Consider the following 16,892-nt stretch of genomic DNA (forward strand, 5'->3'; position numbering starts at 1 on the left):
TGAGGCGGGGTGGGCCAAGGTCAGCCTCAGGAGCTTAAAGGAATGCTCTGAGGAGGAATATGGGAGGTAAGACTGGAGCACAGCATTATGGCAGGGCCTCTAGCTAACCAGGAAGTGGCAGGGGCAGGCCTTGCAAAGTCTACAGTTTCCAAGATGCTGAACTCTATCCTGCAGTTTCAGGAACTGGCAAACTCTTCTGTGGTGACGAACACCTGTCTTCAGAACCTATAGCCATTAGGTTGTTATTGACTGGGAGGTGCAGAAAATTCATCTGCAGAAGCTTAAACAACACACCGTTTATTTTCTCCACATATCGAAGGTCCAGAGGCAGAAAGTCCAGGGCTGGCTTGGTGGTTCCCTCTGGGTCTCATGCTCCTTGTAGTTTTCCCTCTGCTGTTTTCCATATGGCTCTCATCCTCATGATCACGAGAAGGCTGCTCCCTCTCTGTCCTCACATCTGTATTCTAGGAAAAGCAAGGAGAAGGATGAGGAAATGGTCTGAGGACTCCTCAACCCATGTTTCATTGCCCAGAGCTCTGTCACATAGCCACCTTTAGCTCTGAGATTGGCTAGATACATTGCCATACTCCCTATACAGTTGGGGTTCTGTTAGGGAGAAATAAATGGAGGAAGGGACATTAAGTAACCCACTATCCATGTTGTTCACAGCATCCCAAAATAGGAACTAGATCAAAATGGAACTGTTTTGGTTTAAGTAGAGGCTTCCCTCCTCTGGCTCCTCTTCCATTCTTGCAGGTTGGCCTTGGAGTACCTTTATGGAACTCTGGGATACCTGGGAGCCCAGTTTGAAAACCGTCGCTCTAGGGAAGCCGTCAGCAAACTTTTTCTGGAAAGAGCTAGACAATAAATATTTTAGGCTTTAAAGTCCATGTAAGGTCTCTGTTGCATATTCTTCTGTGTTGTAGGTTTTGTTTTTTTGCTCATTGAAAGGGTAAAAAAAAATCATTCTTAACTCTAAGGGCCATATAAAAGTAGGCTATAGGACAGATTTGGTCTGAGAGCTAGTTTTCCAACCCCTGCCGTAGGAGATAGGGAGGCGCTAAGAGTATTCGGTACAGAGTGAAGGATGGGCAGCAGAGACAGACAGCCCAGTTAGGAGAGTGTTGTAGCAAAACAGTCCTTAAACAAAACAGCCTCAGTCTACATCTCCCAGGACTCTAGCTTCCCACAAAACTCCCCTGAGCTGGCATATCCTCTGCAGCCTTGTGCAGGCATTGGGCACAGGCTGGCAGCACCCGGAGTCCTGTCTTTTGGCTGATCCTGGACAGCATGTGGCAAGGGGAGAATGTTCTCCAGGGCCTCCAGTGGGTGTCCTCCAGGGTCCCACTCCATCACCCATGATTCTCAGGACAAAGTGGCTGTGACACCCCCTAATTTCTCCTCATGCTCTTGGACCCTGCGTCAGCCTCCCCCTGGTCTCTCTGCCTCTAGTCCTCCCTTCACACTGAATTATAGCTTGCCATCAACTTGACCATGAAGTCCAGACTGCCTGCTCTGGCTACAGGTAAAATCACCTGCAGACTCAGCCAGGCTCTTCTTCCTGTCCCACCCTCCTTGGCCCTTCACTGCTCACAGTGTAGCCTGGGCTGAGCCCACACACACCCTTCTCCATCCCGCCAGGCCCAGACCCACCTCCTCCATGGACCCCCTTCCGTCTCACTCCTCTTTGCACTCCTCCAGCACTCACCACTGGCACCACATCCTCAGCATTTAGATTCTGCTCTAAATTTTCAGGCAAGCAAGATAACTTATGGGAAGCAGCTAGCTCTGGGCTTGGCACATGGCAGGTGCTCAGTAATTATGTCCTAGATGATGGGTTTGTTTATTCATTTATCTAATGGGTTTAAATTGGGTGTCTGAGCTGTATACAAATGTGCCTCTGTGATCATGCCTATTTCATGTGCTGCCATTTCTCCTGCCTCCGAAAGGTGTTTTGTGAGCTTGATTGATCTGCATGTTAGTTAATGAGTCATTATAGGAGCCTGTCTTTAAACAAAAGCCAAAGCAGAAAAGGAAAAAAAGAAAAGAAAAAAAGAGAGTGCTAGTACATTGTGCACTAGAGGCTCGTCCCGAAACTGCAGCATTGTGTATGTTGAACAGTCTTCTTGTGTAATTAGCTCCTGCATCAGGGTCGGCACTCTGAAATGTGGTTCACGTCAATGGCAGCTCTAACCAGTGATGTGAATCATTTTATAGCTCTGGGTTCTGGCCTTCAAAGCAATATTTTCCCATTATAGGCCTAATAATCATACACTCCCTTTTTGGAGGTGGCTGAGTGAGCAGTGTTCTCTGCCCCAGGGCTGGCTGGAAGGGGCTGATATGGTGAGAATATGCAGCCAGTCCCCTCAGTCCCTGCAGAGCCCAGGCCCTTCCTCCAGCAGAAGACACTACCTGCCTTGTGGTGTTTTATATGCGGCAGCTGTTTCCTGACCCCCTGCTGGGACCCAGAAAAAAGAACTCCAGGAAAGTTTGAGAGAAAACAGAGGCTTAAGTCATGCTTCCTACCTTGTGGGCCTGTGACCTTGTTGGAACACCATGAGGCGGTAGAGCAGAGTGACAAAGAGCCTGGCCTCTGACTGCCTGGTGGGAGTCCCGGCTCTTCCACTTACCTGTGTGACCCCAGGAAAATTGCCTAAATTCTGTGCTTAGCCTGTCCCATTTGTGAAATGGAGGTACTCAAAGTAGCTATTGTGCTGTATTGGGGGAACCTGCCCCCAATATTTCAGCATAGGTTCTTTCCATTTTCCATAAGTGTCAGCCAGCTGAGAAATAAAGAGAAAGAGTACAAAGAGAGGAATTTTACAGCTGGGCCTCTGGGGGTGACATCACATATCGGTAGGAGCATGATGCCCACCTGAACCTTAAAGCCAGCAAGTTTTATTAAGGATTTCAAAAGGCGACGGGATGCAAGAACAGGGAGTAGGTCACAAGATCACATGCTTCAAAGGGCAAAAAGGAGAACAAAGATCACCTGCTTCTGAGGAAACAAGACAAGGGCAAATTCAGAACTACTGATAAGGGTCTATGTTCAGTGGTGCACGTATTGTCTTGATAAACATCTTAAACAACAGAAAACAGGGTCGAGAACAGATAACTGGTCTGACCTCAAATTTACCAGGGTGGGGTTTTTTTCCCCACCCTAATAAGCCTGAGGGTACTGCAGGAGACCAGGGCGGGTTTTTTTCCCCACCCTAATAAGCCTGAGGGTACTGCAGGAGACCAGGGCATATTTCAGTCCTTATCTCAACTGCATAAAACAGGCACTCCCAGAGCAGCCATTTATAGACCTCCCCCAAGGAATGCATTCCTTTCCCAGGGTCTTAATTATTAATATTCCTTGTTAGGAAAATAATTTAGCGATATCTTCCCTACTTGCATGTTCATTTATAGGCTCTCTGCGAGAAGAAATATGTGGCTGTATTCTGCCCGACCCTGCAGGCAGTCAGATCTTATGGTTGTCTTCCCTTGTTCCCTGAAAATCACTGTTACTCTGTTCTTTTTCAAGGTGCACTGATTTCATATTGTTCAAACACACGTTTTACAATCAATTTGTACATTTAACACAATAGTGGTCCTGAGGTGACATACATTCTCAGGTTACAAAGATAACAGGATTAAGAGATTAAAGTAAAGACAGGCATAAGAAATTATAAAAGTACTAATTTGGGGAACTGATAAATGTCCATATTAAAATGAAATCTTCACAATTTACGTTCAGAGATTGAAGTAAAGACAGGTGTAACAAATTATAAAAATATTATTTGAGTACTGATATATGTCCATATTAAAATGAAATACTTACAATTTATGTTCCTCTGCTGCGGCTCCAGCCAGTCCCTCCATTCGGGGTCCCTGACTTCCTGCAATAGTACTGCGTTTCTCATGAGACGATATGTGTAAAGTGTTCAGAACAGAATTGAGCATATTGTAGGTATCAGCTCTTGGAGTGATGAAATCTCATAAGAGAAGATGATCAAAGACTATGATTGTCTTGAAGAATCTCCTAGACCAGGGATCAGCAGATTACAGCCTACAGGCCAAATACAGCTCTTTGCTTTTTTTTGTAAATAAAGTTTTATTGGAACACAGCCACACCCATTCATGTACATGTCGTGTATGGCTATGTTCATGCTATATCAACAGAGCTGAATATCTGTGACACAGATCACATGACACACAAAGGGGGAAATATTTACTATCTGGCCCTTTACAGAAAAAGTTTGCCAACCTTTGTTCTAGAAGGTAATAACTGTGACGGATCTGAAAGCCTAGCAATCCATCCATGCTAGAGAAGTGGGAAAGGTTTGGAAAATGTTCTCCCAGTCAACATTTTGTCAGCCCCTGGCATGGGCCTGGCCCACCGACAGAAACTGGTACAGAGGCAGTGAGGCCTGACCCCTGCCCTCCAGGAGTTCATGGTGTAGTGGAGAAATAAGTGAACAGACCCATCACAGTCCAGCAGGTAAGTGCTAAAACAGATGAGAGGAAGGGGCTGAGCAGGGGCTACTCCCCTTGTCAAGGTTATTCAGAGAGAACTGAGACAAGTCAGGCTCACGGATGAGGAGAAATATGCTAGGGCAGTGACAGGGAGCTGGAAGAGCCTGCGTAAGTCAGGGTCATGAATAGGTTGCCCTGGTGTGAATGCCCAGGACCTCAAGTGGCCACACAGGCTGTGCAGTGGAGGGCAGTCAGCAGGCAGCAGGTGCAGAGATGCCCTCCTTGTGTTTCATGCTAGGAAATGAGACTCCAAAAAACGTTCTGTAAAGCAGGAGTGTGGAGTGTGAGAGATGGGTAGGAGATCCCAGCCTGAGCAAATGATCCCGTGATGATGCCATTAGCCAACAGGGAACATTCTGGATAGGAAACCCAGAAAGGGCAAGTAATCCCCACTCATTATTGCCAAATCTCATCTCCTCTTTACTAACTCGCTCCAAATGCTGCTTGCTGCAGGCTCACATCCCATCTCACCTAGAACTTCCTACAGGCTCACATCCCACCTCAACTAGACCTTGCTATGGGCTCATATCCCACCTCACCTAGACCTTGCTACAGGTCCACATCCCACCTCACCTAGACCTTGCTACAGGTCCACATCCCACCTCACCTAGACCTTGCTATGAGCTCACATCCCGCCTCACCTAGACCTTGCTACAGGTCCACATCCCACCTCACCTAGACCTTGCTACGGGATCACATCCCACCTCACCTAGACCTTGCTACGAATTGCGCTCCTGGCTTTCAACTCTCCCTCAATGCTCCTGTTCCTAGATCGAAAATCTCATATCATGCCTTTGCTATCAACCCTTCCATAACTCCCCGTTGACTTTAGGACAAAGCCCAAAATTCTTAGCATTACTGGCAGCCTCTCATAATCTGACTCCTCCTATTTCTCTCATATTGCCACGCTCTACCTCCCCCCGCACTTAAACAGCTACACAGTAGTTAGACCTCTCTGGACAAGCCACCCTATTCCACGCCCCTGCCCTTCCCTCTGCCTGGGTTGCTTTACCTTCCATATCCGTTGGTTGAATTCCAGTTCATCTTCCAAACTCAGCCTGGGTTTCATTTCCTCCAGGAAGCTGCCTTTAACCTTTCTCCTAGTCAAAAGCAATCACTTCCTTCCTCTTCTGTGTCTATCTGTAGACCCACTGATATGCTCAGATACTATTATCCAGAGATGCATCTTTCTGTGACTCTCAGGCCACTTCAGAGGGGCCCTGCATAGACACTACCCAGGCTTATGAATGAGGGCAGTGTCAATTTGCCTCTGGGATACCTGAGACAGCACCTTGCAGTAACGCTTTGCAGGGTCCCTGGCAGGACGTGGGTGCTGGACTGTTTGGTTTGGATGGAGGAAACCTGCAGAAGGTGTCAGCCACAACTAGGAAAAAATATCCACGGAAATTATATACTCCTTGAGTTGTAGAACAGAAAGCAGAGAAGCAACTTCAGTCTCCCTGTTGGGGGAATGAAGATCATCATCAGATTGAAACCAGACTGAAACAGACAAAAAGAGATACAAATTAGACATCAGGAGTGGGTGCCTGTGTGTGTCCTGTCCTTATGAATGGCACCATCCTCCACCCATCCAATTGCACAAGCCAGAAACCTGCAACTTATCCTAGATCTTTCCCTCCCCTCAGCGCCACATGCATCCTGTCGCAAAGCCCTAAATATCACGAGGAACTGCCCTCTTCTCCGTCCACACTGCTACTCTTCCATCGTTCACCTGCACTACCACAAAAGCCTGCAACCATCCTCACCACCAGCCTCACTCCTGCCAATCAGTTCCACACATACTGCCACAATGACATTTTCTCAAACACCTATGTGTCCCTGTCACCCACTATTTAAAACTCTAATGCTCCTCCCCTGGGATAAATTCTAATTTTGGAGGGTAGATGTATGAGACTTTTTGAACCAAGCTCCAGGGAAACTTTTCAAATTCTAGACCTTCCCAAGTCACCTCCTTGCACTGAAGGCCCGGTCACATTATCCCCCAGAGCCAGGCAGCTAGCAGGTATGTTCAGTTTGTAGATCTGCTAGCAACAGACACTGAATAATTTGTTCTGGAATGTTCCATCTCTGCCATAACTCAGGCCCTGTGCACCTGACTCCTTCCCAGAGCATCTCCTCCCTCCCTTTCCAAGCATCCCCCTTTGGCCTGACAGGGTCATCAGTAGCCTTCAGAATTTCCTCAGACACCCCCATGTCCAGTATTGCCTGCCCCTGACTCCAGCTGGGTGAGCCATAGGTCCTCTTCGCTCCCCCAGCTGCCTGTAGCATCCACCGCACCCCAGTGCCGTGGTTATCAGTTTGCATTTCTATCTCCCCTTCTTACCAAGGGCAGGGACCATGTCATGCTCACTGTGGAAACCCACTGCCCAGCCTGGCATATGGTGAGTGCTTAGTAAATATTTGTGGAAGGCAGGATTAAAACAAGAGGGAGGAATCTCGTTGAAATCTCTTTCTGAGAACATTCATTTATTCAACAAATCAACAAACGAAAAGGATGGAGAAAAGCAGGCAGAGGAGAAGATGAGAGAAACTTCTGCAGGTCCCTGGGGGCAAGAGAGCTGAGATTCCACATGTGGCCTGAAAAATTGCCAACAAGCCAGTGGGGATTTCTATGCATTAAGGCGTGAAGAAAGAGTCTAATCATCTCGCTGTTGGCCAGATGTGCCAGTTGCTGTGACAGCCACCGGAATTGGCCAGATGTGCCATGAACATCTTCAGAAACATCAGGGGGCCCTGGAGACCGTATGGCCTAGAGAGAATAGTTCACTCATTCAAGTGGCACAGAAATGGTCAGTTTGTGTAGGATGGTGTCACCAGTGACTCTGAGCATTGGGACATAACACAGAAAATCCTTCCTCCCCTCAAGGCTTTGGGAGCCTTCCTCGCAACCCCTACCCGCTCCTAACCCTGTGCTCCCTCCCCAGGTGATCAAGCTTGCCTTTGAGGAGTTTGATTTGGAGAGGGGCTATGACACCCTGACGGTCGGGGATGGTGGTCAGGATGGGGACCAGAAGACAGTTCTCTACATGTAAGTGCAGTGGGGCGTGTTTGGAAAGTGGAGTGGTGGCTGGGGTTGGTGGGGTGGGGTTTGTGGAGTCCTGCCTGGTCCCTAGACCATGCTACAGCAAAGACAGTATACTGCAGTGTTCCTAGTTTCAGCAATAATCCCTCCACCTCTCTCTATTCTGACCAAGGGGAAAAGAGCACTGGGCACCTTCTCACTGAATTCATATGAAATGTGAACAGAATGAGCAGTCTTGGGAGATGGAGGTTTTGTGGATGAACCTGGAGCCTTCCACTGGCTGGCTGCTTCCATGCAGACCCTGATTCTGCCACCCTGACAGTTTTTACTCCAGGCCACATCCAGCCGCGACAGCCTGACCTCAGACAGAGATAATGGAAATGAGTTGCTAATCTTTCTGTGTGCTCAGAACTCTCTGGGAAATGAATGGTTTCAGAGAATCAGGACCATATAGACATAGTGGCCACACTTCCTGAGCCGATAAAGACCAGTATGACGTATTACAGACAAGGGAGAGGAGAATATCAAGCTATTATGGGATTCCACTATGTTGAGCCTGTGCTCTTGGGGACCATTTAGCTTCTCTTTTGCCCACCACCAATAGCCTGACTTGAAAACCAGGAAAAAGGCCAAGCGTGGTGGTGCACTGATGTAATCCTAGCACTTTGGGAGGCCAAGGTGAACAGATTGCTTGAGCTCAGGAGGTCGAAATCAGCCTAGGCAACATGGTGAAAACCCATCTCTACAAAAAATACAAAAATTAGCTGGATGTGATGGTGCACGCCTGTAGTCCCAGCTACTCAGGAGGCTGAGGCAGGAGGATAGCTTAAGCCTGGGAGGTTGAGGCTGCAGTGAGCTGAGAGCATTGCATTATACTCTAGCTGGGTGACAGAGTGAGATCCTGTCTAAAAAAAGAAAAAAAAAAAGTCAGGAAATGCTTCTGTTCAGAGCATGTGGCTTAGCTTCAGAGACAAACAGGCCTGACCACATCCATCTCCCTTCCAGGAAGGGAGGGTCACCAACATTAAACACCTACCATGCTCCCAGGCTCTGGGATGGAAACTTTTGCATCAATTATCTCACTTAAGCCCTGGTGTTATTATTCTTGTTTAACAGATGGGGAGACTGAGGCCCAAAGGTTTCAGAGAAGGTTGATAGCAGAACCAGCACTCAAGTTCATTCTTTTGATTTCAGCCAAGGACAATGTCCCATGCCACACTCCCTCCCAACAAGGCTAGCTCCAGGATATCTCTTTCCGGTTCTAATGCTGCATGAGAAATGGCCATTTAGTAACAGCTGGCTTGACCAGAGGCTGTTCTTTTCTGGGTGTTTCTCGCAACTTCCCTGCACCTACGTGGAGATGATGCTATACAGTTACATGACTCATCTTATCCGATGGTACCCAGTGAATCAGGTGACGTGGCTGGGACCTGGGATTTCTCCAGACAAAGGAATGGAACGTGAGCCCACAGGGCATTCTGCCACATGCCTAATACACTGTGTTAGTGAGGGTTCTCCAGAGAAACAGAACAATAGGAGATAGAGATAGATAGATAGATAGATAGATAGATAGATAGATAGATAGATAGATAGATAGATAGATAGATAGATAGATTATGATAGATAGATAGGTAGAAAATAGATGATAGATGATTGATTGATCGATTGATTGATAGATGATAGATGATATACAGATAGATGATAAGTAGATGATTGATAGATGATAGACAGATGATAGATTATGATAGATAGAAAATAGATGATAGATGATTGATTCATAGATGATAGATAGATGAACACAGATGATAAGTAGATGATAGATGATAGATAGATAGATAGATAGATAGATAGATAGATAGATAGATAGATAGACAGATAGACAGACTGACAAATAGCAATTAGATGGGCAGACATAATTTGTTGTAAGGAATTGTCTCATGTGATTTTGGGAGACTGACAGATTCCAAGATCTTCCAGGTGAGTTAAGAAGCTAGAGACCCAGGATAGTCAATAATGTAGTCGCAGTCCAAATGCCAGTAGGTTCAAGATCCAGGAAGAGCTGATGTTACAGTTCAAGTTCAAAAGCTGGAAATAAGCTGATGTCTCAGTTTAAAGCCAAGTGGACAGGAGGAATTCTCTTATTCAGAGGAGGGTCCATCTTTTTGTTCTGTTTGGCCCTTCAACTGATTGGATGAGGTCCATCCACCTTGGAGAGGGCGATCTGCTTTACTCAGTCTGTTGATTTCAATGTTAATCTCATTCAAATGCACTCTCACAGAAACACCCAGAATAATGTTTGACCAAGTATCTGGGTACCCTGTGGCCTAGTCAAGTTAACACATGCAATTCACCATCACACTTCTCCCCATCACTTGGTGCGTCCCCGTCACTCATTTTTTGCCCTAGTTTACTGACCTGTATGGTGCCTCAGCTCTTTGTGCCCAAGAGACTAGGATCCTAGCTCTCCTCCTTCCACAATCCCAGTGTGCTTTGACATAGAGAAAACCTTGGAATAGCAGAGCTTTTGAAAAGGCTATTGAGGATCATACCATACAATCCCCTCATTTAACATAAAGTGAAAAAGCCCAGAGAGGCTCAACTGTTTGCCCAAGGTCCCACAGCAAATGAATGGCAGACTCAGAGCCTGGTGTTGTAATTGGGTCAGAGGAAAAGCAGGGGTCCCAGCCTTTTCCCTTGCTCATCAGCACCCCAGAGTCAGGAGCCAGCACTGGCCTGGCCACAATCCTTACTCAGCTTGTCAGAGCCCAGGCTCAGGGACATCACACAGGCCAAGCTGTTGGATCCCAGGTGCTCTATCCCAGCTCCACTTCCATATCCCCCATGGTGTGATGACCTCTTTGCAGCCGACTTGACAGCCTCCCAAGCTCTGAGACCCTGGGTGAAGCAGAGATTAGGACTCATTAGTTCAGTTGCCCACTCCACAACCCCCGCCTCCATCTGTGCTGGTAATTTGTCTGATCTCAACAAAATAATGAGGTTGGATTTCTTCTGGAAATCCCAACCTGCACAGGGGACTCCCAGCTCTGCCACTGTATCAGGTTGACCTTGGGGAAGCCACTGCCCATTCTACACTTCCGTATTCTCATCTGTACTATGGGCTGACAACCCCTACCTTCCTGGCAACAGGGCCATTAAATGAGATAATGGGTAGGAAAGTGATAAGCACAGTATCTTACATGGGTAGGTGCTTGGGGTTGGGATTCTGAATTGAATCCTCCCTCCCCCCACACCCATGCTTAAACCCTCTTCTTCAAAAAGAATGTGGCCCTCAGATAATGACTATACTTTAAGCTTTGTTCCTTATCCTTGAGTGGAAGGAAATGGCTCATTGAAAGAATGACTTGGGTTCCAACTGGGGAAATGGGTTTCTGTGAGGGGAAACCCACATAAAGACAGCAAGGAAGTGGGGGTGGGGGAGGTCTTTTCTGCAATACAGGTCACACAAAAGATCAAAAGTTGCGAGAATGTAGATACCCCCTTGATTGGATTTGGCTCTAACTATCCCTGTCCCCTGAGCAAGTAAGGACACAGATCTCCCTTGTGAACCCAAGGGTCTGGGCTAGGGAGTAAAAATTGAGATTCAACCCATGAGATTCTACCCATGGCCGAGGGAGAGACAGGATGAGTCTTCCCAGCACACGGAGAGCATGCTGCTGGGCTCCAATGTCAGAAATGCAGTGGGGCCCAGAATTTGCCCAAGTGAGCCTGGATCCTGGATAGTCCTTTAGATATCATCGGTCAGGCAGTCATTCTATTCGGGTGTCATGGTGGAGAGCATACCTCTAAATATCTCTCTCCTGCCAGCCTGACAGGTACATCGGTCCCGGATCTCATTGTCAGCACCAATCATCAAATGTGGCTCCTCTTCCAGACTGATGGCAGTGGCAGCTCCCTGGGATTCAAGGCTTCTTATGAAGGTAACTGCTTTTGGCAAGCCAGATGAACTGTGTCCTGGGAGTCAGAGACTTGGGGTCTGGATTTGGAGTCAGAATTTTTCGTTTTTTTTGTTTTTTTTTTTCTTGAGACGGAGTCTCACTCTGTTGCCCAGGCTGCAGTGCTGTGGCACGATCTCAGCTCACTGCAACCTCTGCCTCCCAGGTTCAAGTGATTCTCCTGCCTCGGCCTCCCGAGTAGCTGGGACTACAGGTGCACACCAATATGCCCGGCTAATTTTTGCATTTTTAGTAGAGACGGGGGCTCACCATGTTGGCCAAGCTGATCTCGAACTCCGAACGTCAAATGACCCACCTGCCTCAGCCTCCCAAAGTGCTGGGATTACAGGCGTGAGCCACAGCTCCCAGCCCTGGGATCCTGGTTCTCCCCTGCACTAGATTCCTCCCCCTTAGGCATGTTATTCCACTTCTCTGAGCCCCAGCCTTCTCTTTGTTCTGAGGGCCTTCTGGTTGTTTTGAGGATGATCTGGGATAGAACACTTAAAATATTAGGCACCCAGCATCAGATGCACACCTCAGTTCCATCCCCAATTCATATCTGGTTCATGGAGACTTTTAAGAGGCGTCACTTATTTTTAAAATCTTTAGAGAGGACAGTAGCTTCCCAAGCAGGGTAGCATGTGATGAGTGAGTGACTCTGTGCATAGGGCTAGGAACAGATAAACACCACTGTTGGTGGCCTGAGAAAGATGCAGACAAGAGTCTTTATCTCTTGCTTAGAATAGGCATTAAGGGAACTGCAAAACCTGGGGCCCAGAAGATACCCTCAACATCATCCTTCTGAACACTTCCAAACCCCCTTTGGCTGATAACAGCTAATGCCAGTCCCTACAAAGATGGAAGAAGAAGCCATCCACAGGTTACTCTTAAGCCCCTCTTAGGTACCAGACACTAGACCAGCACAACAGGGACAGACACATCAAGTCTGGGCATTGCCTCAAGAGACTTGTGCTCTAGTGGTGAGATGGAGGGGAAAGCAAATGAAGTGGCATGCAGAAGAGCTGCCTGGACAGTGCCAGTGGGAGCACAGAGAAGGGAGCAGACATATTTTCAGGAACGTCTGAAAGGGGATTCGGGAAAGGGCTTTGTCACAAAAGTGAGCCTAAAGTCCTCAAAATGACTAGGTGGCTACTAGAGAGACAGGGGCCCAGGGAGTGGGGAGAAGGTGTCCCTTCAGTGTGGCTCACACACCATACCCCCAGTGTACCATAGGTTCCTCCTGCTCCAGGACCTGTACTCTGTTTCCAAACTGGGTACAGGTACACAGGAGGTGTATTCGTGTTCTTGGGCTGGCTGACTTCACACAATGGACATTTATTCTCTCACAGTCCAGAGCCTGGAAGTCTGACATCAAGGCTCAGCAGGGCCATGCCCCTGCTCTGGGTAGAATCCTCCCCTGCTTCTTCCTCGCTTCTGGTGGTGGCTGTGCGTCCTTGCTGTTGCTTGGCTGTAGCTGCATCACTCCAATCTCTGCCTTTGTCATCACATACCTTCCTGTGTGTCTCTCTGTCCTCTTCTTATAAGGACACCAACATATTAGACTAAGGGCCCTCCCTACTCCAGTATGGTCTCATCTTAACTTGATTACATTTGCAGCAACTCTGTTTCCAAATAAGGTCGCATTTATAAGTACCAGAAGTCAGAACTTCAGCACGCCTTATTGGGGAACACAGCTCACCCCATCACAGGAGGCTAGCCCATCCTACACTAACACTGTCATACCATGATGTCTCCTGGGGTTAAGATGACAGCTATACTGAGATTTTTTAAGAATAGGAGGCTATGTGTCTAGGGAAGGCAGAACAGCAGACATAAAATACTTAGACTCTGAGTGCAGATCCTGGTTCTGTCACTTTCTAGCTCCATGGCAGATCATGGAACCTTTCTCAAGATCTGTTTCTTCATCTGTGAAATACAGATAATAATACAACCTGGGTCACAGGGGTCCTGTGAAGATGGTTAGATTAAGAAATGTGAACATAAGAAATGTTGCAAATTGCAAAGCAATTAGTGAGTGACTAATGAGCCAATACACAGGTAGTTCAATGAGTGGGCTGTTCTGGTGCATAAAATTATACATCAGCAGCTGTGGGGCTATGAGAGGAGCGCCAGACAAAACTATCAGGAGACCTTGATTCAGGACCAAGCCCTGTCACTCACTACTTTGAAAAGGGGAGTGGAGATGGATGCAAAGTTTCTAAGTTTTCCCCCATTTCAGAAATTCTATGGATGTTCAGCAGTGAATGTTCCCCAAAGCAGGGAGGAACGATTCCATGTCATCCACATGCCCTTAATCTGTCCATATTTTGCCAATGGTTTGGATAAGCTGTAAACAGCGTGAACTTGAAAGGGACGACAATATCAGTCAGCAAACAGAGTGCAGAAAGATCTGGGTTGGGTAGAGTCATTGACTAAATTAGTAGGAAAAGGTAAAATGGGAATAAATATCAAGTCATGATTTAAGACTTAAAAAAAATTAGCTGCTGGAATTTATCCCAGGAAGTTAGTTGTGCTTTATCGTGCCCTGAGCAGACACCAGATAATTGAGCTTAGATGTGGGACCTCAGCTTGGGGTAGATAATCTCATTCATTGCTTACAAGGATACGATGGCTGCTGTTTTATAGATGAGGAATCTGAGACTCAGAGGGGTGAAGTAATCTGCCTGAGATCACACAGAAGTGTGGAAAGTTGCAGAGCTGGGATTTGAGCCTATGTCTCCCTGGCTTCAGAAGCCCATGGATTTTCCCCTTGCCCCAGAAGCCTCCCATGGTTACATAATTTCAATTCCTTATAAAATCTTTATAGAAGCCAAAGCCTTGCCCCAATCAAATAGACCATGTATCATGAACCTGGATTCCATGTCACCAGAGGTTGGAGATTTTGTTCACAAGTTCATTTGTCCATTTTTCTCAGCCAGTACTGGCTAAGCTTTTGTTATGTGACCAAAACTTTGCTGGGTGCTGTGATTATAATAGCTAGCAGCCTAGATGTGGTATAAAGCATACGCTGTGTGAATGCTGGTCACAGACTAGGTGTCAACAGGACTTCTCCTTGGAGCCGTGACAAATTAGGAAGGGGAGTCTGGGTGTTTAGAGACATAGCAAACCCACAGGGACTATGTCAGTTTCTGTGCATAGAGGCAGTGGATTCTAGAAAATGGCACAGACTCTGAAATTGCACCAGACCTAGTAAATCCCAGTGTGGTCCCAGCTGTGTAACCTTGAGTCTTGTGGTCTCTCTGAGCCTCAGTTCCGTGACTTATACAATGGAAATAATAATGCCAATCTTAGAGCATTGTTATGAGAGTGAAATGAGATCTCAAAGCGCCTTGCACATTGTCTGGCATAGAGATACTGCCTTCCCCTGGGGGTGTCACCAAAGTTTCTCTCCAGCCAAACCTTCCACATTTCCTGTCCTCCAGGCCAGGCACCTGGATCTGCCACCAGGTGCTCTGAAATTCCTTGGGTTTAGGTCCCTGCCTTATACCAGTACTCCCCACCTAGGGCTCTCCCTCCCCAGACTGGCAGAGAAATGAGGTGACTCTCTAAGGCCTCAGTACAGAGTGTGGAGCCAGAAGTGGCAGGAGGCAGAATCAGGCTCACAAGAGCCTGGAGGCCTCACAGTGTGTTGGAACCTGGCCCAGTGGAAACTCAAGGGGCTAAATTGGGGGGGCCACTTTTTTTGTTTTTGCCCCTTCCACCTTTGACTTTTTGTTTGAGGGGTGAAGCCCATCGTTCTCACACCCTTCTGGTGAGGAGCCCCCTCTACTATAAAAAGGTGGGTGGGTTGAGTCCCCGGCACCCCGATGTGATTCGCTGTCCTTGCCCATCCTGCTCCCTGGGCTCCTCTCACCTCCACCTCCTGGTTTTCTTTTACCTCTCTGGCTGTTCCTTCACAGCTCCTCCATGGCTCCCCACTGCCCCTCAGAGTCTGTCCTCAGCCTTCAGTCCTCTTATTCTAGAACCTTCTGCAGTCGATCATGTGTACTTCCATGGTTGCAGCCTCAACCCAAACTCTGGTGACTTCCACATCTGTTCTCTACTTGCATTTCTGTCTTCCTGTTACACATTTTAATAAGGCTTCCCTCTCAGCCGTCTCAAACCTACCCACCTGTATAGTCTGCTGACAGCAAAATGTCAAGACTGGGTGGTTTACATTTGCAACAACTCTGTTTTCAAATAAGATCACATTTATAGGTACCAGAGTCGGAATTTCAACAAGTCTTTTTGGGGGACACAGTTCACCGCATAACGGGAGGCCAGCCCATCTTTCCTACATGAACACTGTCATACCACGATGTCCCCTGGGGTAAAGATAACGGTTGTACGGTTTTAAGAATAGGAGGTCATGTGTCTAGAGAAGGCAGAACAGCACCAAATTTCCTCCCAGTTCTAGGGGCTAGAAGTCCAAGGTTAAGGCTTTTGCCAATTTGGTTTGTTTCTGATGAGGACTTTCTTCCCAGCTTGCAGACAGCCACCTTCTCACCATGGCCTTGCATGGGCTTTCCTGTGTGCATGCACACACAGGAGAGAGAAAAAGAGAGAGAGAGAGAGAGAGAGAGAGTGCATGAGCCTTGTGGTGTTTCTTCTTAGAAAGGCATCTATCCTCTCAAATCGGGGCCCCGTCCTTATGACCCCATTTAACCTTAATTACTTCCTTAGAGGCCCCATCTTCAAATATAGTCACACTAGGGATTAAGAGCCTCAATACAGGAATTTGGGGGAGCTGGGGGAACACACAAGTTCAGTCTGTAACACCATCCAAAACCAAGCTCGCCATCTCTGCCCCCATGCTCATGACCTACACCTGTGTACCCCATCTTCATGAACAGCATCACCATCCATCCCATCCCTAGGCCTCATCTCTGCCTCCTCCTTTTCCCTCTTCCCACCTCTGACTCCATTCCCAGATTCTGTCAGTTTTCCACGTCCCACTTCTCTTTCACTGCTGAGTTGAGTCCCTCCCTCATCCACTCTCACTTGAATAACAGCAGAGTCTTCCTAACCAGCATCTCTGGCTCTAGTCCTCTCGCTCCCATCTACCCATCTGCCACATGGAGCAGTGATCTTCCCAGAATCCAAATCTGGCACAATTCTCTCCTAGTTAAAAAAATATGACAACTTCTCATTGATTTTAGGATAAAGTATAACATTTTCTACATGACATCCAAAGTTCTCCATAATAATAATTCCACCAAGTTCTGGTTTCTATGAATCCATTCAAGACAAAAATCTCTCCAGTCCTATAGGGCTTAATTCAGCGTCTGGCACAGAACACATGCTCAGAAAAGCTTGTAGAATTAAATTGTAATGAGGATCTACTCAGTCACAATCAGGTACCCTCCCCAGCACCCTCT

The 16,892-nt window shown here is 47.2% G+C and overlaps 1 protein-coding gene across 1 annotated transcript in view; it reads left to right on the forward strand.

The window, feature by feature from the left end:
• Positions 1–16,892, forward strand: part of CSMD2 (CUB and Sushi multiple domains 2) — a 621,011-nt gene that overhangs the window by 340,609 nt on the left and 263,510 nt on the right. The window contains exons 11-12 of the mRNA XM_011955655.1: positions 7,464–7,567; positions 11,387–11,499. Of these exons, the coding sequence (XP_011811045.1) occupies positions 7,464–7,567; positions 11,387–11,499 (217 nt within the window). The remainder of the gene's footprint in view (positions 1–7,463; positions 7,568–11,386; positions 11,500–16,892) is intronic.

Source organism: Colobus angolensis, unplaced genomic scaffold (genome assembly GCF_000951035.1).
Source record: "Colobus angolensis palliatus isolate OR3802 unplaced genomic scaffold, Cang.pa_1.0 Scaffold4, whole genome shotgun sequence".
Classification (NCBI taxonomy): domain Eukaryota; kingdom Metazoa; phylum Chordata; class Mammalia; order Primates; family Cercopithecidae; genus Colobus; species Colobus angolensis.